The sequence below is a fragment of the Sinohyriopsis cumingii genome, chromosome 7, assembly GCF_028554795.1.
Source record: "Sinohyriopsis cumingii isolate HCF-2022 chromosome 7, ASM2855479v2, whole genome shotgun sequence".
Lineage (NCBI taxonomy): Eukaryota > Metazoa > Mollusca > Bivalvia > Unionida > Unionidae > Sinohyriopsis > Sinohyriopsis cumingii.
The window spans coordinates 51,917,093-51,943,864 of NC_142967.1; the positions used below are offsets into that span (position 1 = coordinate 51,917,093).

At 33.1% G+C, this 26,772-nt stretch overlaps 1 protein-coding gene across 1 annotated transcript in view; it reads left to right on the plus strand.

Annotated features, from left to right (window-relative positions):
* LOC149795247 (aspartate aminotransferase, cytoplasmic-like) overlaps positions 1-24,897 on the plus strand; it is a 40,091-nt gene extending 15,194 nt beyond the window's left edge. Inside the window, exons 6-9 of the mRNA XM_089964969.1 lie at positions 2,086-2,236; positions 9,195-9,360; positions 10,410-10,552; positions 20,190-24,897. Of these exons, the coding sequence (XP_089821095.1) occupies positions 2,086-2,236; positions 9,195-9,360; positions 10,410-10,552; positions 20,190-20,347 (618 nt within the window). The 3' untranslated portion in view covers positions 20,348-24,897. The remainder of the gene's footprint in view (positions 1-2,085; positions 2,237-9,194; positions 9,361-10,409; positions 10,553-20,189) is intronic.
* Positions 24,898-26,772: the final 1,875 nt, after the last annotated feature.

Genomic DNA, 26,772 nt, shown 5'->3' on the forward strand with positions numbered 1-26,772 from the left:
AATAAAATTAGATAAATACATAAAATGTATATACTAATATAATTTGTTCTGCTATTAAGTAGGGTATTAGAACTCAATTTATATAATAAAAATATGTATAACAAATATGGTGTTTATAACGTTTGCTATGAAGTATTTTATAAATAATTAATTATATTGTACAGAAAATTAATTTACAACTGCAATTTCATTTTTAAATAGTTAGTAAACTTATTTTTATATTATTAGATTCTAGTTTTACCAATTACATTTTTTTGCAAAGTAGAATAATCATATCTAATTGTACACAAGGGACATAATTCAGAAAAAAAATATAAAAAAATTTCACTTAATGTCGTATAGAGTTTTTGAATTTAGACCTTTTGGATATACTCTATTAAGACGGTGAATCCAATAGGTTTCCTTTAGTAGACGTTCCATTTCAGGATCAGTTTTAACAATAGGTTGGAAGGAGAAATCTTGCAATGAATGGGAATTTTTGTTAAAATGTGCGGCAACATGAGATGAAAATGATTGATCGATATAATTTTTTATATCTGATCTGTGTTGGTTCATACGTTTAGATATTTGTTGACTGGTTTGTCCAACATATTGGATGCCACATTTTTTGCATGTTATCAAATAAATAACATTTGATGTTGCACAATTAATATCACAACGCATATTAAAAGTTTCTTTCGTATTATTACTATTGAAAGAAGTATTTTCATTAATAAAATGAACAGTGTGAACATCTAGGTCTATTACATTTAGTTGATGACCCTATTTTATATGATGGTTTTTCTAATTTAGAATTAGTTAGGAATAGAAACTACCCTATTGACATCATTAATACTGCTTTCCAAAAAGTATCTTCTCTTACACAGATTGATTCTTTACAATATAAAATCAAAAGTAAAAATGAAGATATCGTTCCTTTTGTTATTGAATATAATCCAAGTTTGCCTAATATAGGTAAGATTATCAATAAATATTGGGATTTATTAAACTTATCATGTAAAGCAAGTGTTAAATCGCTACACGAAAGCAAACCTACACTTGCATATAAAAGAACTAAAAATCTTAAAGATTTCCTAACTAATTCTAAATTAGAAAAACCATCATATAAAATAGGATCATCAACTAAATGTAATAGACCTAGATGTTCACACTGTTCATTTATTAATGAAAATACTTCTTTCAATAGTAATAATACGAAAGAAACTTTTAATATGCGTTGTGATATTAATTGTGCAACATCAAATGTTATTTATTTGATAACATGCAAAAAATGTGGCATCCAATATGTTGGACAAACCAGTCAACAAATATATAAACGTATGAACCAACACAGATCAGATATAAAAAATTACATCGATCAATCATTTTCATCTCATGTTGCCGCACATTTTAACAAAAATTCCCATTCATTGCAAGATTTCTCCTTCCAACCTATTGTTAAAACTGATCCTGAAATGGAACGTCTACTAAAGGAAACCTATTGGATTCACCGTCTTAATAGAGTATATCCAAAAGGTCTAAATTCAAAAACTCTATACGACATTAAGTGAAATTTTTTTTTTTTTTTTCTGAATTATGTCCCTTGTTTACAATTAGATATGATTATTCTACTTTGCAAAAAAATGTAATTGGTAAAACTAGAATCTAATAATATAAAAATAAGTTTACTAACTATTTAAAAATGAAATTGCAGTTGTAAATTAATTTTCTATACAGTATAATTAATTATTTATAAAATACTTCATAGCAAACGTTATGAACACCATATTTGTTATACATATTTTTATTATATAAATTGAGTTCTAAAACCCTACTTAATAGCAGAACAAATTATATTAGTATATATATTTTATGTATTTATCTAATTTTATTTTTATTTATTAATGTTATTTCTTTATTTTCTTCTTTACTTTCTCTTTTCTATTGATTTATTTTCTGTACCTCTAATAAGTGTGCATTATACATAATATAAATGTTACTAAAACTGTTTATATATATATATATATACACACACATTTGTATGTATGTATGTCGATGTATGTAATTTTCCAAAATAAATCTTTAAATTCCATATTTTCTTCACAGCAAAAGAAAGCATATGTACTGATGGACATCGCTTACCAAGGTTTTACTTCAGGCGACATTGAGAGGGACTCTTGGGCTGTGAGATACTTTGTCAACCGAGGATTTGAGCTTTTTATTGCTCAGTCTTTCTCCAAAAATTTTGGTCTTTACAGTAAGTATTTGCACAAGATTTTGTCACACTTTTAGTTGATATTGCGATGTAGGTGATACATTTATGGTAGCAATCAGGTCATCTACTTAAGCATTTTGTTCACTTTTTTAAAAGCTGTATGCATTTTGGACACATCCAATACACACAGGGAAGGCTTAGTGTGTTGCTGAATGTTTATCTAGAGCTGTAATGATACCGATATTGTATTGAATATCTTCCAGGTGTCTGAGTGGTCTGAGACACTTGCCTTTACAGATCACAGACATCTCACCACTGTCTGCATGATTTTGAGTCCTTCACTCAGAATACGTGTGTATGTGAGAAAGCTTGCCAGTTGCTTCCCATGGCTTGGTGGTTTTTCATGGGTTTCCCCTGGTTTTTCCTCCACCAGATATACTTACTGCCATGTATAGCCTATTGTGTGCTGAAAAATTGCATTAAACCCATAACAACAACAATTAATATCTTGGGATGTAAAATGTATCATATATACTTGCTTATATGTCGAGTCCAACTGTAAATTGCATACACCCTGATCTGCCATCAAGTAATGTACCATAAGATCGGGATCTGTTCAGTTTGTTAGGAGTAATCAGTAGAAGAAAAAAAACATAGACCCTATAATATGGAATATTATGAGATGGCAGATCAGGATCTATGTTTGCAGTTGGATTCAGTACCGTGAATTTATTGTGAAGTGTGGTTAACTGATTTTCATGGATTTAATGGTTGCTTCAGACCACAGTTTGAAAGGTCTTAATCAGTATTCTTGAGAAACCTCAGCTTTATTGTATCAGTAAGTTAACTGGTTACAGGCTGTAATCTGTTCCTGACACCTTTTTGAGGGACCAGTCTAATAAATGAACAAGAACCAACCAGTATGCAGTAACAAAGCAGAAATAAAAATGATGATATCTCTTTTACTGGACTTTCGTCTGTCAGATTGGTAATAAATCAAACATGTTTATAGAGCTTTTTATGTAAGGTAATAATGTTTTATTTCATTTAGTTATATTTTCTGTAACTTGCTGGAAAGGATAAAATAATGGTAGGGACCAAAACATTAGTCCTCCATTCTTACAATATGCATACAGCCACTGACAATGTGAAGATCTGCTCTTTGATTTTACTAAGGACACGAAAAGTTTCTGTTCATCTAGTGCTTTGCAGATAGCAGAAGCAGAAATTTTAAAATTGGGATAAGTACGAAGTAAAGTGTAAATGTTAATTTCATTCGCAAAAGTATATTTATTTAAAATATTAATAAAGACTCTCTTTACTGTGGTCAAGAGAAAGGCATATTATTACTAAATTTGTAACAATGCTGTACTTCTGTTTTGACATTAAATATTACAATATTTTATAAAGTATTTTGAAAATAATGGCATTATTTTGAACAAATCTATTCATGACAAGACCAAAAAAATCAGAGGTTATCAAAACTGTAGCAGTACATATTTTGTGAAAAAGTTAAAAGGCAACAATTTCATATCAGCTTTGCACAAATGTTTAAAATTAATTAATTTTATTTATTTATACCCTTGTAAGGTTTTCATATAGTTGTTTCTTATGTGCATATTTTCAGAACTGTTAACACTGAATTTAATTGAGAAATAAATCTGTCCTTTTTGGAATACGTTAAGTATTGCTGTACAGACAACTTGGCACATATCTTGTTGTTCCCACATTTTAATGTCTTGTCTTTTGGTATTATTAGAAATGAATCATGTTTCATCAAGTCACCTCAACTCATAAATAACCCCTGCGATGGGCTGATATGGTAATTGCATACATTATCACAGCATCATGTGGGACCAGTTACATATGTTTAATAAGGGAGTCACAGTTGGCTATACTAGGAACATAGGGCTCATTCACATATGCATAATGATCTTGATATGGTTCATGTTTTAATGCAGGGGTCTCAAGCACACAGCCTGTGGGTTGTTTGTGGCCTGGAGTTATTTCATGTGTCATTCAGTGACACCCAAAATTTGTAAAATAATTAATAATACAAATGTTTTTTTTCACAGTCAGCCCAGTTTTGTTAAAATTTAATTGTTTTGTTGTTTACTTCTTGTTTCCAACATTTCAAATGGCTATTTTTTTATGAGCTGCTTTCGCTGTATGGAAAGGTTTCATCGATGCATCCCTCAGGCCAATGTACTTGACCTCATGTGCCCATCATGGTGATTTGAGTTTGAGACCTCTGTCTTAATGGGAGTAGTCATCAAATAAGTTGATGAAGTTGAAATTGCCCATATACATTAAAAAAGTTCTATACCCCCCCACAAAATTTTGGTCTCTTTTTTTGGGGCATTTAGTGTAAGCCTTATAATACATCGGCTGTCATATATTTTTTTCTTCTGTTTGCTTCTTGAGGTATTATATATATTAATTTTTCAGCAGCTGGGGTATAAGCAAAATATAAGTTTTGAGTTGTGTTTTGCAAATCAGATGTTGGTGTTATTTGTGAATTATAACTTTCAAGGTACCCAAAGGTTTTTGTATTTCAAAGTGTCATAATTTTTTAGGTTCTTCTAAATGTATCAAGTTGTCATAACTAAGGGGATTCTGGTTCCATACTCGCCTTCCTTCAGGTATTACACCTGTTGATCTGCTTTGCTTCCTCTTCCTCCACTATTGGGTTTTCAAAAGGTTGTGACTTTGCCAGAGGTCAGTTTTGAAGTCGTATGTGGATTTTGTATCTGATTTTAAATGTATGGTATAAGGTATTAAATTCTCAATAGTTATTCTTAGCTGACAGTAAAATATATAATCATTAAGCTTTGGGCATAATCATTATTCTTGTTTTCTTCAAATTCTGCATTACACTTGACTGTATATGGATTACACCCTTTTGGTAACTTAAGAATAAAATGAAAATCAAGCAATCAAATGTTTTTTTTTGCATTTTTTATTTTATTATCATCTTTTTAATTCCACTGATATAAATTTTAGAAAATTCTGCGTGAGAAAAGTGCAAAAGTAATTTCCTTATTTACTATTTATAGTAACTGTATATATGACCCATTTCCAAGAAAACAGATGGATTTCTTCAAATGTAAAATTTGCCCTTTGTAACAAGAATGTCAACATGCTGCAGAATCAGGTTAGTATTATTTAATGCTTGCTGTAATTCAAGCATACAAGCATACACTTTTTATGCCCAAATTGTGCTTTTTTGCCACTTATAATAGCAATAACTATGCTTATACCTTTCATGCAGTTGGCATGTATGTATATGTTTTCAAAATGTATGTTGCTGTCTGTCCTGTCTCATTCAATGGGTGCCCCCTGTGCAGAAGGAATCAACCCTAAGGTAGGATCCATTGGGGATATTCCTCTGCACTAATCTTAATGTCATTTGATAATGTTCCTTAAGTCTTTTCTCCCTTTGTTTAATTATTCTCCAAGTTTTCCTTGTCGAGGTAGTGGTTTGTTCTCTACTGTTTCTGGAGTTGTTGTCGATGAGTCTGTTAATACTCTTTGCAGTATGTCCATCTTTTTATTGGTGGTGGGAAAATACATCAGTATACAGACACAGATGATATGCAACATCTGTATATTAATAATTCCTTCACATTTACAAATAATGCTAGGTTAAAGTAATAACTGTAATTTTTTATGGCAAATTTCACATTTTAAATAAATAAAAATATTTGAACGAACAGTTTAAGTACAAACAATATTTAGGCTTATTTTGTTGTATCACCATTGACATAATACCCATAATGTGTGCATAATAATTGTAATATGAGTGCATTTAATGATGTTTAAGCCTATCATGAAAGTGCAACAAGAGGACATGAAAACCATTTACCCTGTCAAGTTTATGTGCATTCTAGAAGAGGCAGTTCTCATTGCATATTGTTCTGCCCAATAAAACACAAGTAAATAAAATCATTTTATGTTCGCTCTGCAAATGTTTACAAAGCCTGCCTTCTGTTTAAGTGATAAAATGAAAAGCACGAGGAAACTTTTTGTCCCAGTCTTATTTAAAATATTGTAGTGTAGCTAATTTTAATGAGGTACTAATTTCCATGGATTTCATTGTTGCCAGTAACCATGAATTTAAAGACCCTATGAAAAATTTGCCACATGCCATCAAGAAGCCTTCATCCTTGATTTCTTCCTGCGTTTCAATCCTACAGATCACCTTAATAAATCAAGATCATTACTGTAATCTTGTACTAAAATGTTAGCCTTACATGTTTATAAGTAAATTCTCTTGTTTGAAGTTGGTTTGTACATGAGGCAGGTTCAAACAAAGGAGTGATTTGGGTTTTTTCTTTAATTTTGTTATCGCTCTTTGATGGACTCCAAATGTATCAAATGTTGACACTACTTGCTAACAGCATTGAACAAGGAGGAGTTGGTAATGTACTTTAATAACCAATTAGATTAGTGTTGTTGGCTGCATTGCCTTCTTTTGATGAACACATCAATTTTTGACAGTGCTTGCTAACTGTATTGAGCAGGAGGCAGCTGGTTGTGTTTGATTTATCAGTGGAATAATGACATTTGAACTTTGCCACTCTTGAACCACTTTGTTAAAACCATGGTCAGAAAGTGATTCATGATGTGGACAGTGTTTTAAGAAAGAAATAATACACGTGTACTTTAATAACTGATTAGATAAATGTTTTTGGCTGTATCGGTTCCCTTTGAAGTTGAATGTATGTGATTGATCTTGACAGGCATTTGATTTGTGCTCAAACAGATGGTAGTATTGTTTTAATGATTGAAACAACTGTCATTTGTTGTCAGAATAGTTATGTTCTTTTGTATTCATTAATTGGAGGGTTTGTAAAGGTTAATCTGTGAAATTAAATAACTAAAAATATGCAAACTTTGACAGACAAAACCATGAATTTAAGTATGCAGGAAACTGTCTTTTTCCACAAAACCATGAAAATTGAGAACCACAACAACAAAAAAATGATAATACAGTAGCTGAAAGTAAGAATGGCAAATGATCTCCACAATGGTTGTTTCCAGCAGCAAACAGAAAGCTAACTATAACTTGTATCCTACAAAGTTTTCCTACACTGAGGATGGCACAGGTGTGATGACCAACCACTTGAAGTATCCGCACATCTCGGACATTTTCTCTGGGAAAAGAGTATTCATTCAAGAGCCATATTTAAGTCCCCACTATTATGTCTAAAGTGTAAGGGTAGAGATGTATTGAAAAACTAACCTTCTTGGAATGTGCATGATCTCGAACTACTCAGTAGGGTTCAGATGGAGAGATTGAAAAGTTAAACCCCATTTTCATTGGAAAAGCAACAGTTTACAAATATAATCCTCTCTCATTTTTGCAGTTATATTATATCGGAAACTTTTGAGATGACCCCATTGCTAGGCACAAAATTCAAGGCCATGCTAATGAGGAAGAATATTATGCCATGCATATTTTGTCATCGGCATTAATGCTGACTGACTTTTGTATATACTGTTCATATAGTTTAGAAAATTTCAAGCAAAAAAAGAAAAGTCTATAATTGTTTTGTTGTATCTTCAAGGTAACTGAATTTAGCATGTTTCTGCATTCAATGTGGTAATATTATACTGTGCTACACATTTTGTAATCACTGTGGTCATCGAATACACATTTTGTAATCACTGTGGTCATCAAATACTGATTTTATTTGTAATCATTGTCATCAAATACACATTTTGTAATCATTTTGGTCATCAAATACACATTTTATAAATTTTTGTCTACATGTGCAATTGATGTTTAAAGAACTTCACATACCAGAACAGATTCAGTGTTGCTGAATATGGAAGTTTAAGTTTGATTCTTGCCAAAATCTTTATAACATTCCTTAGAGCAATAAGTCGGTCAGTATTCTGGAATACACCTCCTCATGCTGAAGTTTCTTGTTGCATGTAGCAATCATTGTTCTGTCAGAATTCAAGAAGAACCTTTAAGTAAATACTCAGGTAAACATTACTAATCAAGCAGTCTAAATTAAAATAATTGTTTTCAGACTTAATTAAAATGACTTTACCTTTTTTTTATCAGTGTCCTTAATAAAAACATCTCACATTTGTTATGAAGTGATAGTTCCTGCATGCACATGGCTTAATGTTGCTCAAATGGAATTTTGTCATGTTATGTAAATGTGTCAGCCTTATGAGGTATTGTCAAATATGACAGTATTATATACTACCAGGTTTTTGCAATACATAAGGCATTTTTTTAAATAAAAGGTATTTAAAAAATTGCAGGCACGAAAAACTTGTATCATATTTGACAAAATAGCTATATCCTAAAATTTAAGCCAATCATGGGCTTTATCACAAGGTCGTACAGTCATAATTTCATATTTATGGCTGTTTTGCAAAGTAACTCCAGCCTTCATGATAAGTTCCTACATGTCCTTCTAACTGCTGTGTATGGAGCCAGCATGTCCATTTCTCTGTCCTGTGCATATTGTGCCATGTCATGTATTTGCATGTGTAAATTATTTAGTAAATCCAGACATATTAGTATGGTGTAGAATACATAATATGATAGCTATATTACTGGTGTATTGTGGGATCTCTGAAAGCTTTGATGGAGCAATGAAGGTGTAGGGGCAACAGAGTATAATAGCAAAAGTAAAATAATGTAGAAATGGTTGTGCTATCAGGAAGCTGTATTGGTACAATTGTAACTGTATCTTAATATATCCCTGGGAAGGGGGAAGGGGATGGAGAGCTGTACAATCTATATACTCACTGATAGCACAAGTCCAACTGCAAAATACACAGACCCAGATCTGCAGTCACATAATGCTCTGGCAGACCTGGTCTGTGCAGTTTGTTTGGATAATCTGTAGAACAGCTAACATAGATCCTGATCTGCAGGTGCATTATGACTGCAGTGTGACTTATAAGTGAATATAAACAGTATGTATTGTTACTATAGTTTAAAAGAGCACCATCAAATCATATCTACTTTCAGATGAACGAGTTGGGAATCTTTGCATTGTGACCAAGGATACAGAGTCAAAAATGAGAGTAAAGTCACAGATAGAGATCATTGTGAGAACATCCTGGTCCAACCCACCAAACTATGGTGCAAGAATTGTTGCCTCAGTGCTAAACAATCCAGCCCTTTACTCAGAGTGGTAAAAAAAAGAAATAGTTTTATTTATTTTATGCTCGACCTTGAATTACTGGAGTTTCTAGAGATCTAATTGTGATATTTCACAGGAGTGACAAAATATAATTTTTCACTTGCCATAAATAGACATGGATAACGCTATAATCATAAAATTCAAAGTTATTCTGAGACACTTTCTTAGTTGAGTGGTAAATATGGTTGTATCCCCTTAAAGACAACTCTTGTTCAGATCCTATAAGGCATGAATTGATGTTTTTTAATGTGCTATTTAACTTTGAATTGGAAAGGAAAATTATCTTACTGTTTATATTTTCTGTGCGGATAATCACAAAACACAGCAGAACATGAACAGTAAACAGCTGACATTGCAAGGTATCAAGTAAGAAATCTGCTACTTCAGTCTGTAATACATCTTGCAAGCTGATATGTTTGAACATAAAATAATTTGCTTGCTATGAGTGAATAACATATATTTCATCTCATGGATGAAATATATCCATTATTCAGTCGTTTCAAGAAAATGTTGTTTATGTCTCACCAAGACAGTGGTAGGGACACATTGTCTTACCCTTCTCAGCCCATCTATTGGTCCGTTGCATTTTTTTTGTCAGACACTGTGGTTGGGCATAGGTGTTCCAAGGCCACATTTCTTATTTCTCAATAAACCTGTTCCTTAATTCAAGTAGTAAGACACATATATGAAGATTTTTTCTCACCTTTTACCCATTTAGAGGACTTATTCTAGTAAAATTTAAATATATGTATTGTAAACACAGATGGTTCACCTCAAGAGATAGGAGCACTACAACTTGTACTGTAAACACAGATGTTTCAAGTCATCGTTATGCAAATATCTGCCATATGTGAGTGTCTTTACCACTCCTGTGCAGGCCACAGCCAGTGACATTTCACTGTTAACACTTAATCCATACCACAAGCATCTGCAGATGTACTTGCCCCATCACATAAAGAATGGGCAAGTAAAGCTTTACCTTCATTTTATAAGTAAGGTGATTCATAAGTGTTTCAGCATTTTCTTCTTTTTTTCTTCAGGAAAGAACATATTAAGACAATGTCTGATCGTATCAGGTTGATGAGAGATCAATTGTTCCAGAAGCTGAAGATGCTGGGTACACCAGGAAAGTGGGACCATATTGTTCATCAACAAGGAATGTTCAGTTATACAGGACTAAACCGTAAGTGTATTCCACTTGTGTTCTTTTTGATGATTTCAAGATGGGGTCATCAAGCATTTGATTGTCCAAGTGTGTTTGTGTGTGTCTCTCCTTACCTCTAGACAGTTATATTAAATGTTTTTTTGTTGTTTTTTAGCACTTATAGTTCTGTTATTCTTACCAAGTTTCACTTCATATTTGGAATTTAATATCATTATATTCTCCCCATTCTGTCAGGATCACTCCTGCCCCCGAGTATGGCCACAGGGGCAAGAATTACATCAGGAATATATTTAAGTTAAAGATTTAATTTTTCCATGCTTTAAGACAAACGAGCTTTATAGTATGGCCCTGTATCATTTATGCATTTTGTCATCCATAATCTTCAGCATTTCTGTCAGTGATTGATTCTTATTGGTCTGGAGGACATATTTAAGGTACAGTTGTGACAAAACTTTGCTAATTTGGCATTTAACAGGGTCATTATTGAGGTGATCTTGTTGCTAGGTGATTGGCAAGATTAATGCTACCCAAAGCCATATTTCTTTAATGCCTTTAAAATCAAGATCTTGGCCTTGTTTTGGTAATGACTGAGATTGGTGCATAATAATGAGGTGATCTGGCATGGCTGAGTTTGTTATGAATCAGGAATTGGTATTTTTCATTCAGTAGAATATGGACCTTTACCACCAAGATTTCCTATGACTTAATGAAAAAGATCCATGCACATTAATGAGATGTTAAATTACATTGGATGAGCTTGAGGCTACTCTGCAAACAAAATTTCTGATGCAGTTTTGATCAAACTTGGAACAGGTTTTGTTAGCAAGATTTTACATAAGGTTGATAACAACAATATCCATGCATTGGCAGAGTTTGTTACCACATTATTTCCTATTCAGTTTGATCAGTCTTGGCAAACAAGCATTTATTATCAAGATCATGGTGGAATATAGTTATGAATGAGATTAACACAAATTAATGAGGTGATACTGCATTTAATTGATTGACTGAGCTTAGGTTGTATTATTTCTGATCTGATTTTGATCAAGCTGTCGTTACATTATGAAGATGTCAGATTATCATTATTATGAATGGGATTTACACATATTAGTGTGATGTTTATGCATATCATTGGTTCACATACAGAGTGGAACATTATTTAGAAGGCACATTTGCCTATTGGATAAAACCTTGTTGCCCAACAAAATGATCTGGTTATCCAACCAGAAATTTTTCTTAGTTATTTCCAGTGAAACGCTTACTCAAACATGAATTAAATTTTGTTACCAAAAGTCTAATCAATTTCATAATCAAATATATATGATTTAATCAACACCAGAAATTTAAAATTTAGGATTCATCAGTTCCTTTATATTCTCCAGGAACATAGGGTAATCTAACATTGATATTAAGAACTGATTTCAGAGTTCTAAGTAGTCATAATTTTGTAGATTTTTTTTTTTACTGGTTTGCACTATATACAGCTGGTATACCTTTCAGCATTGCATATACAATGACTGCCTGGGAATATGCTCAAATTATGGGCAGATTATGTTTTAAATACAGTGTTCAGTGATCAGAGAAATATTCCCTATACGATCTTTTTAGTTTGTAGTCATTGTAAATTACAGTCAACTCTGGTCTCAGAAAAGTTGATTAATATTGATAAATACATTAAAGTTTTAGGCCCTATTGGTCTTAGATTAGATACAGTTCAATACATACATTATAATTTTAGGCCCTGTTGGTCTTAGATCAGACACAGTTTAATACTTACATCATGGTTTTAGGCCCTGTTGGTCTTAGATCAAATACAGTTTAATACTTACATTATGGATTTAGGCCCTATTTGATCAAATACAGTTTAATACTTACATTATGGTTTTAGGCCCTGTTGGTCTTAGATCAGACACAGTTTAATACTTACATTAAGGTTTTAGGCCCTATTGGTCTTAGATCAGACACAGTTTAATACTTATATTATGGTGTTATGCCCTATTGGTCTTGGATCAGACACAGTTTAATACTTACATTAAGGTTTTAGGCCCTATTGGTCTTAGATCAGACACAGTTTAATACTTACATTATGGTTTTAGGCTCTGTTGGTCTTAGATCAGATACAGTTTAATACTTACATTATGGTTTCAGACCCTATTGGTCTTAGATCAAATACAGTTGAATACTTATATTAGGGGTGAAACAATATACCTGTGCTGTGTATCCATATGCTTCATGATACACAGCCTGCAATATGATACATATTAATACACATGAACTTGATCGTCTCTCCATCTTTGGAAGATAGGTGGTTCCCTTTTATTTATGTTGGCGTACTGGTTGTAGTTCCAGTATGCAGATCAGCATATATTTATCATATATTTATATGCATTTCTCATCAATGATAAAAATACTTTCAGATGGATTACCTGTTGTCTCCATTAGCACATTCCCAGCTCCAATAATCCGATACACTTTAGAGCTTTCAAAGTTGTTGTCATCATCACAATCATCAATCGGTATTTGCTGAACAAAAATGTAATGAACCATGCCAGAAATCAGACAGTTTTGGGGTTTTCTAGGTAGCCCATATTTTAAATAAACATTTGTAAAACTTCTTGATGGAAGGTTCAAACTATACCATAATGCTTATTCAAGGGCACAATGTGCCATCAGATTTAGTTTAAAAGCCACTCATGTCATGCTTGAAGAACCCAGATGTGTGAACAATTGGCTTACCTGAAATATGATTTTGCAACAAGAATGGTTAAATAAAAATTGTATCCACTGAAACGTAGTTATCTCCATTACATTGTGTGTGTGTGTGTGTGTGTGTGTATTGGTAAAAATATTGTCAACATAACCGGATCCTGAGATATCAGGGTTTAGTTGACAAATTCATTGCAGAACAATGGTTACATATCTAAAGTACCAAAAATGAGTCATTTTGTTTCTAAAAACAAATGGGATTTCTAATGCACCTTAAAAATAATATTTCAGTCATCCCTAGTTTCAGAGAAAAGAAGATTGGAGGTCTTTTAAATGAGATTAAGTAACAAGTCACACATTTTTACAATGCTTAAGTTATTGTAACAATGACAAAGGTTTAAAGTTGTTTTTTCCGTCATCCCCTTGGTAGCTCAACAAGTCAATAGTTTTCTCATAATGACCAAACTCTAGGCCAATTTAAGTACATGTTGGACTGATGTTAGTGTTGACTTCCAACTAGTAGCAAAATGTAACTGACCAAAATTTTGCATGAAAATCAGTCTCTCTTGTTGATCATCAGAGGTTCCTTACACTGGTATTCGCTTGTTTTTTACTGATAAAATTTGCCTCTGTACTGGTAAAAGCTGAGCCTCTTGGTATTCATGTACCGACAAACTAAAATGTGTTTAAAATCTGTAAAGTTAACTGTCTCAACATCAAAATTCTTTAAGAAGTTGACTTATTCTATTCATACAGTTGTAGCCACATATCCCTCATGCTTTGATCAGTGCTTCATAAATGTTACTCCTTCTTTCAGTTTGAGTTGAAGAACCTGGAATCATGGAACAGCAATCAACAACTTCATTTAAAAAATAATACTGGGTGCTATGGATTTTTTACAAATACCATTTGTCTTCCTTTGTTGATTTACAGTTCTTTTTGCTCGTTTTACCTACCTTATACATGCTGTTATGTTTTTGGCATAATTATTACGCTTTTTTCACTAAATTACGCCTTACACATAAACATATATGGATTACATGGTTTCATTATATTTCCCCCCAAGAAATAATTTGCTTTCTCATTTTTATTAAAATCCCATTAATCCCACAGATCATAGACTAGCAAAGATGGCTTATACATAACTATGAGATAAGAGTACGCTTGTCCGTAGACTTGCATGCACTTTCCTAACAGTATTATGTTTTGTTTATAGCAGCTGTCCGATTTCCAAGGAACATACTGACTTCTACTTTCAAACTTTTGACCTCAGATTCTGTTTAAAACATCCATATGGCAATGTTAGGAGAGAACAGACTGGTTTTCTAATTTTTAATCTTTATTCGCAGATTCTATGTTTTAGATTATATTTGATACAGTACCAGTCTGTAGGTATTTGGCGCCAAAAGTCAGGTCAGATTTATTCTAGTTGATGCATATGTTACAAAAATGTTTTTCAAATAATTTCACAGATGGATTAGAAAAAGATGAAAACTCGATTCAAAGATGGATACATGAATTACATAATACAACGCTCCATTCTTGGGCAGCTTCATGCCCATTGCAGGCTGTGTTGAGAGGATTTTAATACTATTTGTGGTGGTAAATTTTATGTGGAACAACACTTGAAAACAAAGTAACCTTGAATTTTAATTACTGAGTTCTTAATAGAACACGGACTACCCTTAGCGGTAGAAGACTATGTTGGTCCTTTGTTCAAACAAATATTTCGTGTTTCCAAAATTGCAGAAAATATGCATGTGCAAGAGCAAAATCATCTAATATTGTTAGGTGTTTAGCAGAAGATACTTCACTTAAAATTGCAGAAGCCATGAAAATTGGGCCAGTTAGTATTGCCCCAGACGGGAGTAGTGATTATGATGACAAAAAGTTGTACTTAGTCTGTGTAAGAGACTTTGACAACAAAAAGTGCAAAGTCAAAATGTTCTTCTTTTATTACCAGAATTAACATTAGATTCCACTGGAGAAAACATTTTTGATTTGCATGATAATGCTTTGAATGAACATGATATCAGTTGGCAGAACTGTATCAGTTTTCAGCTGATGATGCATCAGTGATGACTGGAATTCATAAAGGAGATGCATTCTGTATTTTGAAAATTGTCTGCATCAGAGTACTTAACCAGTTGTCCCAGTCATTTGATACACCATGCTGTAGGACAGGCTGCCAATAAATTAGAAGGAGATTTCCTGAAGTATCAAGTTGGCATTCTACCTGATAGTGTACTTTATGCAGACAGATTTAATGTGCAATGGCACCTTATTTCCTAGGTAAAAGACCCAATAACTGGAAGACATATATTTCCCCTTTTTTTGTCAGGTTATGAAAGGAATATTGTTTTTTTACCATTCTAATGCTGACTGTGAGAGATTGTTCAGTATTGTTAGCAAAAATAAAACAGAATTCAGATCCAGGCTCAGTAACTCAGCTTTTAGTGCTCTACTCGTGTGCAAAACATTCATTGTCTCAGCTGATACAAAGTGTTTGCAACATGAGAGTCTATTGTTTGTTAAAGCTAATGTGCTGTATATGAAAACTTGAAGCAGTAATTGATATTAAAAGACGAGAGGGGTAGATAAATCATTTTGTACATATGCTCATTGAATATTCAGCATGTTATATGTGGATTACTCTTTTTCTGCTCATATTACTTTGTTTGTCCACTTGGATTACACTTTTTCCATGCCAAGGGTTGGCATGTATGCTACCTTTCAAAAGAACTTGAGAGGATTCTTTCTCTTTTTTTAGCCATGCAGCCATAATAAGTTTATTTATGATAGCATACACACCAGCTCTAACAAATGAATACCTTATGACTAACAACAGATGCTTAAAAAAAGTTTGACTTTTTGGAAGATTTAAAGAAGAGTGTTGGAAATTACTGTTTTTAACATATTCCAAGTATCATTTGTATAATTTTACAATACCATTCATAAACACCAAAAAAATTTAAATTCTGTGAAAATACTTTTCACTGATCTGATCTACCTCACATTAGTTGTTTTAGTTATTAATGCATAATAAAGGAAAGTTTGGAAATATGGAATTAAAATAAAATTCTCCCACATCCGAGGCACCTTGTGTTAAAGTGATTGTGGAAAAACACTGTGTATCAAAGTAACTGGTATTTTTTGGAGACTAGGGAGACTTTAACATTCATCGGTTACAACTTTTCTACAAAGTTTAAATCTTTAAGGAAACAATTGGCAAAATTTACCTTTGATGGACATTAAACTAGATGTTTGGAACATGTATTCCACTTGTAATTTGATTTTGTTCAGCATGAAGTCATTTTATCCATAATGTATGTAGTTTTATTCTCAGTGGTATATATGTACTGGTAGTTTTCAAGTTTTATAGTCAAATCTCTTTCCTCAAATTGTACAATGATCCCCCTTGTGAATGTCACCCCTAACCTGCATCTACCACCCCTAACCTGCATCTACCTTTTTATTATGGCCAGAATCTCTATGCACCAGTGAGTTTTGTGTTCAAAAGTACCCCACTCGGATAGACATATCATGTCTCATTAACATCGCTACCAATCTGCTGCAAGAGCTGACAGATGTATGCCAAAAAAAAAGGTGAAGAAGCTGACAAACTGTTTAAAATGTTTTTCACTAGGAACTGAATTCAATGAGGTTACAGCAACTATGAGTGACAGGGCATCAGTCAACAAAGCCTTCAACAAGGAGCTGAATTCAGTGAGGGGGGCAACTATGAGTGACAGGCATCAGTCAACAAAGCTTTCAACAAGGAGCTGAATACAATGAGGAAGGCAACTATGAGTGACAGGGCATCAGTCAACAAAGCCTTCAACAAGGAGCTGAATACAATGAGGAAGGCAACTATGAATGACAGGGCATCAGTCTACAAAGCCTTCAACAAGGAGCTGAATACAATGAGGAAGGCAACTGTGAATGACAGGGCAACAGTCAACAAAGCCTTCAACAAGGAGCTGAATACAATGAGGAAGGCAACTACTGAAGAAGACTTGGACGTCCTCCATTGCAATGCCCATGTACTTCTTGGACTTGCAAAGTCAGCTAATAAAACTCTGAAGAATGTGTTTAGTTCAGCATATGGATGTGAGAAGTCCACAAAATTTTCTTCTAGTAGGAATAATGAAAATTCTATGTGGCATCTTATCAGAGAAACCTGTACAGTCGTCAGACCAAGAGGTGATGAAAGGTACTCCTGCTGGCATATTGCTCACTCCAAGGATTGAATTCATTAATTCCAGGATTCAAAGGAAACCAATTTAACATGTTCAGAGCTGCTGCTGCTATCCACTTTCATCAGTCAGACCTTGCAGACTTCCTTGGTAACTACAAGACTGAGAAGAACTGGAAACAGGATGGTATTCTGCATAACATTACATGTAATGACATTGATACTGCTCTGGTAGCACTTGGGATTATCCTCTTCCGTATCACACAACCATACTGGCAGCTTGTGGGATGACCAATTGCATATCTTGATTTCCACCAGTACGTCGTTCTTCTATGCAGTTTCCTCAAAATATGGTCTGTTCTGATGCCTTCACAAGAGCTTCTCTTCATCATACCTGTTGCTGAAGACAACATATTCTTGTCTTTGGGAACGAGACCGTTTTAAGTTTGCTCGAACAGGCATCACAGTATGTGTGCTGTGTGATAGCTATTATTTCATCAGTGAGGTGACTGCTGTCAAAGCAGAAACTGTAGGGACTGTAAATTTCTTAGAGCGCTGCATGATCAGAGATGATGCTTATCGTTGGCCTGATGTACCTGATAAGGCAGACGTGAATGCCGAGTTGTTTTTATATCAGATTTTGAGCTTGGCTCAGCAAATGGCCACGTTTGGATGGTAAAACATCCAAACATTTTGAAAGAGAGACTACTGGCATTCCAGCAAAACATGGATAACTTCTAAAATTCACATATCTTAAGACTTGCTTTATTGATATGGTGTAAGTTGTAATTTAGTAATTATTTAACATTTTTCTATAAAGTTTTCCTGCTGTGTTTGTTTTATTGTTAGAACTGAAGTTTTGATATTAAGCAATGCTGACTGGGGATTTTCCAAACAGACATGACAATTTTGGTATCGAATTTGCTTCAAAATGCTTTTTACATTTCAATAAAATATTGTTATTGGTTGTGCTGTTCTGCACAGTACAGATTTTACTTTGTTGTATGGTTGTATGTTGTCATCATGTGAGTTCTGCCCAGGGGTTGGGGATATGTTAAAAAAAATGTTGTTTTAGATCCTCAGAATATAGAATCATCAGATAGATTAGAGAAATCTGAACACAATACACTGTAAATTTTAAAAATCATTAAATAAATGGCCAAGATATTGATTTTTTAATATTTGCAGCTGTATTTGCTGTTGGCCAGTTTAGTGAAGATCTTTACTTTTGGGGGACTGTTACATTGTTATTTCAGAGAATTCAGTTCCAGAAAAAATTGAGCAAAGTCTCTGTATAGAATGTAAGAGATCTGAAAAGTTCCAGACTTAAACTGCAATTAGTTTCAATAATATCAACTACTTCATTTGGCCATTTATGCAATTTAAGAAATTTGTGGAAAATCGCTGCATTTTATAGAGAATATTTTTACACATAACTTTTGAACTAGAAGGGGTAGACGTGTCATTTTTTTCTTTTTGTTCTAAGTTTTTTAAAGATCTATCTATTGGTTATAAAATCCACACTGAATTTCTAAGTTGAAATTTTGGCTGCCAGTAAATACTAATGGAGCCAACATTCAGCATATTAGTGCAAACAATATCAAAATCACCACTCGTGAGTGGACACATAATGGCTGTTACAGTAGACATCTAACAACTACTTATTTTCTAAAATCAGCCTTTGACATTTATACTGATAAAGTGCCTTACTTTAATCCATACAAAGATTTAATCTGATTATTCTTACTGCTGTGTGTTCCTTACATGTCGGGTTTTGTCCCTTTGAAAATTACAAGCTATTATTATAATGAATAAATCAATCAAAAGCTGGTGGCAGAGAAGCATATTACACATATAAACACTGATCTTACTAATTTAGCTACCTCTAGAATAAGTCCTTGCGTGGTGGCATGGGCTTAATGTAAACTTTTATCCAATTCACTATGAAATTGGAATGTTATTTGATCTCAAACTCCCTTTCTGCCTATAGCACTGTTGAAAACAGCACAGATCACTTGCAAAGTAATTAGATTATGATATGACATGTCACAGGTATAGAAAGTAAGTGTTGACTGTAGCAAGTCCTAAGTGTCAAATAATAATGTTTACTGGGGTTTTGTTTAGCATGCCTACAAAGCATACATGATACAAAGGGATTGCTTTTCTGACAGCATTATCATCATCATAGGCATCAATGTTAAGTTTCTGGATTTAGTTAAGTTTCTTTGAAACTACTGTATATATAGTCTTGAAATATGGTGGGTGTCTTCTTGTATGAGGGTACTACTTACTGCAGGCAGAAGTAGGTTAAGGTTGTTTTTTAATGGCACTTTAGCATGTTATTGGCTATCAGATGCTGCTGAAATGGGAACTAAGTACATTTTCCTAGGAAAGACCAGGGCATTTGACATGCGTTGAATTCGTGAAACTGGATAGTGTATTCAGCATGGAGTGTACTATTTGAAATGGATAAAAGTGGGCAGCGGTGACCTACATTTCTTGATATTCCTTAAGTTGCCTACTGTTGAAGTGTGTGTCCTCTTTCTTGCTCTGTTGACAAAGGTTTTTTTTTTATTTATTTGATCATGGGGCAGGTAAGACATGACATTTCGCAGAATTCGTGTAATTTTTGTATTGAATATTAGTGTAGGTTCTTGCATTACTATATAAATATTTACATCTTCGATATATCATTTTTGCATGTTACATTTTATCATCTATATGTTTTTAAAATAATTTTTATCCAATTCACAGCTACCCAAGTGGAACATCTTGTGAAGAAGTACCATATTTATCTGTTGAAGAGTGGCCGAATTAACATGTGTGGATTAACAACATCAAACATGGATTATGTTGCTAATGCAATCCATGATGCTGTTACATCGTCCATGACCCAACAGGCACAGTTGTAATGATCAAGCACACCATAAATTTAAGCATTTCATTTGGACAATAGTAAATCAGATTTTTTAAAATAATTTTAATCTCTTTTGTAAATTTGAAAGAGCAGAAATTGTGATGACTATAAACTTTAAGAAATATGGAATTTGAATGTATTATTTTGGTGTAATATATATGTGATTGCTAATTAGCTGGTTGATGACTTTTGTAGATTTTATTCATGCACAATATCTAAAATCAACGTTTTCTTGTTAGAAAGTATTTTAATGAGTTACACATGACTGTTTAACAATTAAAATTCCTTTAAAATTGGATACCAAATGACACTCTACTGGCGCCTAAGTCCATCTGCTTGGACACTTTCAGGATGGCATTATGTAAAATGACTCGCATCAAACATGTGATAGGATTGGTCAGTTATCCTTTGGAATTTCTCTTACATGATGTTTAGCTTGAAAATGCCTGCATGCATCTGAGGCGTCAGTTGGCATGAGGTACAGAAAGAGCCTCTTTGATCAGAAATCTTATTGTATATGTAGAACCACGATTTTCATAAAATTTGATTGCATTAAACTGGCTAAGCTTATTAGATGCTTGGATTATTGGATAATAATTCAGAATATTATTACAGGATTAGGATTAAGATATATTGATTATTCATTTAACAAGGGACAGTTTGTTAGATTGTATCGTGGATCATATCTGTCCTATAATAGCTATAAATATTATTGAATCTTAAATCCAGTAGTTAATAGAAAATTGTCCTGTAATTTGTATAATTTAGATAATTTAGATATGGGGATGCTGTGCCAACTTTTTGATCAGTTCTGACAATGCTTTCATCACCTAAGCAGAGCTCATTGTGAGAAAATTAAGAACTGTTAGTGCAAACAAATTTGAATGTTATAGCTGTATGCCACATTTACAATAAATAGAAGGCATGGTGGACAGATGCAAGGAGATGAGGCATCTGTCATATTGCATATCCAGTAGTTCATTAAAAAAGACCTATCTTTGTCCAATATTTCAAGTAATAAGTTTATTTTCTATATTGTTTGCATAAGCAGTGAGTAAAATACAGTCCATGTATCAGATCCAAAATGAGCCTGATTTTCAATGTTCAGACATGATTTTGCTGTTTTAAAGCGGAATTCCACTTTTCTCCTGACTTGAATCTGATTTTTCTTGAATTAGTCCGTTTTTTTTTTTTATTATGTCCAATCCGGGTTTTTTTCTGGTTTTTTAAACGGTCTGTTTGGTCCCATTCCGCAACGACCCTTGTAACTTATTCGCTGCATATATTAGTTAGCCAGCAACTCTCGTAAAGAGTATTCTGATTGGTCAAAAGTTTAAATTCATCCAGTGAATCTTCGTGTAAATGAAACTGATGGCAATGGAAAGAAGAAGCGTGCTTACAAAAATTGGCGTCCCGAGTTGTTGAGAGAGACCATGACACTAGAAGTTTATATAAAGGTTTAAAAAATGTATGGAAATGGGAATGGCTCGAGCCAAAAGTCGACAGAAAATTAGTTGGTCAGTTTATAAGAAAACTGAACACTAGAGGACTGGCATTTTATGACCTCTGCAATAAAGATATAAATTACGGAAGTCATGGTTGGAAGAGTCTGGAATAGATGTAGCCCTGTGTTAGAATATGGGCTATTTGTGATATTTGCAATAAAGATATAAATTACGGAAGTCGTGGTTGGAAGAGTCTGGAACAGATGTTGCCCTCTGTCAGAATATGTGCACTGCATGTCGCCACCACAAGCTGGAACTTGAAAGGAAAAAGGCTTTCATTGAGAAGGAAAAGAAACGATTGCACATTGAGCCAACAAAATCATTGTTGACAAAAAAGGAAGGCTAAAGAAATCTTTGATAAAGCTGCAAAAAGAGCTCGACTGGCATATCAACAGGTTTTGTCCAATGGATAAAAAGACAAGTGAATATATGAAATTATTTGTATATAGTTGATGTACTTTGGTGTTTATTTTACAGATTTCTTTTGAAAAGAGAGAAGTGTAATATGTTGGCAGCAATAAATGCCTACTTATTGACCTTTTTATATGATGTGAACACTGACATGCACATGAAATAACTTAAGCACCAATAGTATCAGAGAACAAATTCTTGTGACAATAAATATTGTGGAATTATTCAAGTTGAAAATTTTTGGTAAGTTTGTTAGTTTTTCAAATGATTTTTTTGTTATATATTATGATCATAAGTTGCACCAGGAGCAGCTTTTCATGAGTGTAATATGCATTTTTGGCCGACCCCCCTGATCAGGGGCACTGCCCCTCGAAACCCTGTTAAGGGAGGACCTCCAAACCCCCCTTTCAGATTTTCAGCTTTTTTTATGGAAGACCAAAATCATGTCTGAATGTTAGCCACAGTGTTTAATTTCAAAACTTCTCACAAGAAAAGGCAGCATTAATTCAAATATTTATAATTTAAAAAAAACAGGATGCAACACATTTATAACAAGACTTTGATTTGCTTAATTTTCAGACTTTATATTCGTGTAATCTATGCAATCATTCCCATTTGTAAGAAACAAGTTGTTGTAATAGGAGGTTTTGTGAGTTCATGGTGGTTTGTTATAAATGACTACTATAATATTCAGAGCAGCCACAGGAATGTTATACCCATTTATTTTTGTCTTCATTTACCAACTGGTTTAATCATTTCCACATTTTTAGATTTTCTTAAAGTAAGAAATGATAATGTTATAAACATTTTTCTAACATAATCTTGTTTCTAACATTATGTCCAAAATACAGGAAAATAAGAATCAGATGGGTCACATTTATGGAAGATCTTTTACTTTCTTGAACAGCTTAATGTCCGCAGACAGGCAGATTGTTTTTTTTTCTTTCCAATCTTTTATTTATCAAAAAGCATTCAGGGCTGTTCCATTTAAAAATGCATGGTACCCAGGAAAGACAATTTAAAAAAATATATGTCAGGGTACTTTTATTGTATAGATTTCATATTAAAATTTTAAGGAAATTCTAAACTGCATTTACAGGTGAGTATCCAACATTAAAAGTGCCTTCCCTGGGTTCCAGGTTTGTTTTACTGGAACATCCCTCAGTGTTTCCTTATGAATTTAGACAGTTTATTTATTTGTCATGTGTGAAATGCAGTGATGTCTCACTTATGCGCTTGAATGGAGCCATAAACGTACACAGTGTTATTAGTGATAAAACCTTATATTGAGGTGTGTTACAATCAAATACTGTTTTTTTTTTTTTTTTAGGTATGTTATGACCAAATACTGTTATATAGAGATATGATTAAACCAAACACTTCTATATTGTGGTATGTTATAACAAGTTATATTGAGGTTGGTTACAACCAAATAATTATATTGAGATAAATTACAATCAAACAGTAATATGGAGGTATTTTGCAACCAAACATTCCGGATCAGTGCCATCTCAGTTTGCGTTTGCGTCTCAGATTCGGCTAACATGAGCATGTGAGAAAGCTTGCCAGTAGCTTCTCATGGGTTGGTGGTTCTTCCCAAGGTTTTCCTGAGTTCTTCCGCCACCAATTATACTGGCTGCCATGTATAGCCTATTATGTGCTGAAAAATGGCGTTAAACCCCCACTACAACAACAACAACAAAATAAAAACGGTTTTTAAATCTGCTATCACCCAAGAAATAAGGTCAAGAGATATAAATTGAAATAGGAATGATAGAACCAAGTTTAGCAAATTTAATGTGATCAGGTATATATCACAGGAGGGGTGGCAGTATAGTGAGTAAACTTAAGGTGAAATACCACCATAACTGATGGGTTTTCCATGCCTTATTGGGGCTACACCATAAATTACCATGTTTAATGAAACCACGATATAATGATTGGTGATTATTCTATATCTTTTAATTGTGTGTAATAAACAAGCCCACAGGGAAAAAATTAGTCAATGCATATTTTGCAGATTTTTAAGAGTGTGCAAATATAGTTGTCTGTTCTTCTGGAAATACTATCAATTGTGTTTATATTTTGTAAAGATTGTTTTCATTGAAGGATTAGTGGACAACAGGGTATTTTTTGTCAAACAAAAGTGTAATATTACTTGTGATTCAAATACTGTGTCAATTGTCTTTGGCTGAAAGAGTAGCCCGGAAAGAAAAAAAAAAAACATACAGAATCTGGTAGCTATGATAAGCTGCCAGATTAATTTCAGTACATTTTTTTTTACTTTAAATTACAAATAATAATTGTCACCTTTATTGTTTAATTTGTAATTGGATACTTTGAAAAGAAGTTTTTTTTCCTGATTAAACAATATTTTATGTTGGTTTTATCAGCTTGAATTATCAGTATGAACATAACGATGTTTTGTTTATGTGACAATCATGTAATCCTAAGTTTGGGACAACACAGTCTATTTTCAGTGACTGTTTTAGTATTAAAGTTCACACAGCTTGTATTTTGGATATTCAGTCAAATGATTAAACTAGACTGAAGTCTTTTAATTTTGATGCCAATGTTGAAATTATTCCTATTGCTTTTGTCCAGAGGAATTAAATTTTTGCATGCAGAATTTTATTGATTTTTTTTTTTCACTGAGAAAGTATTCTACAAAATTTTAGCATGCCTGCTGAAAGCAAATTCTTAGAGAACCACTGAACAAAACATGAACATGACTTCTTCCAACTTTTTAAGACAGAAACATTAGCTCAAGATCAACCGGCATAATCAGATATTATGCTCTGAATATATCATTATTATACTTTTGTAATTTTATGAGCAGAACCAAAGAAGTTGCTTAAATTTCATTGAGTGTAACTTTATTCTAGTTTGAAAAGTGTTCTTGGAATACAGATGTTCTCCATAGTGAATTTAAATGCAGAACTTAACTGGATGGATGGATGTCATGTCATAGAGTATCTGTCCAGGGTATGAAAATATTTGCTATTTTGAACTTATCGGAACTAACAAATCTTTGCATAAAACATCTTGGCTTTAATGCCTTTCACATTTTGTCACATTATACCAATCTGCCACTGAATATTACCACCATTTCTGAAAAATTGTAAAAAAATAACCTTTAATGATCTCCATAGCAAAAACAGATGCTGAACATGTTTTGATCAAGTTTGACCGAATGCGTTCTAACACGAAGAACTTTGAGGTTTGTACAGTTAATGCCAACCGCCATTATCAAAAATAGACCTTCTGTAATCCATTAATAATTGCTTTTTTCACCTTTTCAAACTTTCCTGACCAGTTTCAACTAAATTTGGCACAAAATCTCTTAGGTTTGTACACTTGATGAAGATCTGCCATCCAATATGGTTACCAATAGTAAAACTAGAACAGTTTTTAAATGACTTTTTGAAAACCAGGATTTTATCCAATCTGACAGCATCTTGGCATGAAGACTAATCAGATTGATATGAAAGAATGATGTGCCATAAAATCATAAAATATGGCTGTCAGAAATAATGGGGAGCCATGAGAGCTTAGTGGTTAACAAGCCTGACTCAAAGCAGAAATGGTGCAGGTTTGAATTCTACCATTGGACCAGCCTTGGTCAGCGATTGTGGTGTGTCCTTGGGCAAGGCACTTTACTCTGATTGCTTTGGCACTAAATGACCTACTTTTGTTGCTGTGGCATAAAGTATCAAACAAAACAAAACCCAAACCAAAAGAAATCAAAATAAATTTACACTAAACTTGACAGCTTATTAAAATGAAGATTTCATCTTTGTCTCCCCATTCCCATTCTCCAACAATGCCAATTTGTGATCAGCTATGGCCACCATATACAAACATAAAGAATCAGTGAAACCACTTCTTATCAAAACCTTTGAACATGACCAGATTTGGTGGAAAGCACCAGGACATGAATAAATTTGTTTTATAAATAACTAGATAATAACTCCAAAGTTGCTGAACATAATTTTACCAAACTTAAGAGAAAGCATCATTGCATTTTTTGTGTTTTTAACAATGATTCTTATCTACATCAATAATGACTAAACTGTTCCTAAAAATAGAAAAATTATGAAATGTCTCCAGAATCAAACTACTTAGTAGAGTTTGCTTAAATGTGAATGAAAGTATCTTGGCATGAAGACTTTTCATGTTTATATAAATTATTCCAGTCTGCCATCAGGTATGACTGCTGTTACTCAAAGCAAAAATAACTTTGAATAACATTTTAAAATAGCAATTAACATAATTTAGGTAGATTTGACAAAATATACCATAGCTGGAATGCCTTTTCCAGATATGTACAGAAAATGCTGTTCTGTCATCAAATGTGTCTACTATTACTAAAAGTAAAAACAAACAAAATTTACACAAAGTTATGTCCCAAAAAAAAAATTGGATCTTTTTAAAACTAACTTTGAAATAAAGTATCATGGCATTTGGATGAAGATGAAAAAAAAAACACAAAACTTTGAAGCAT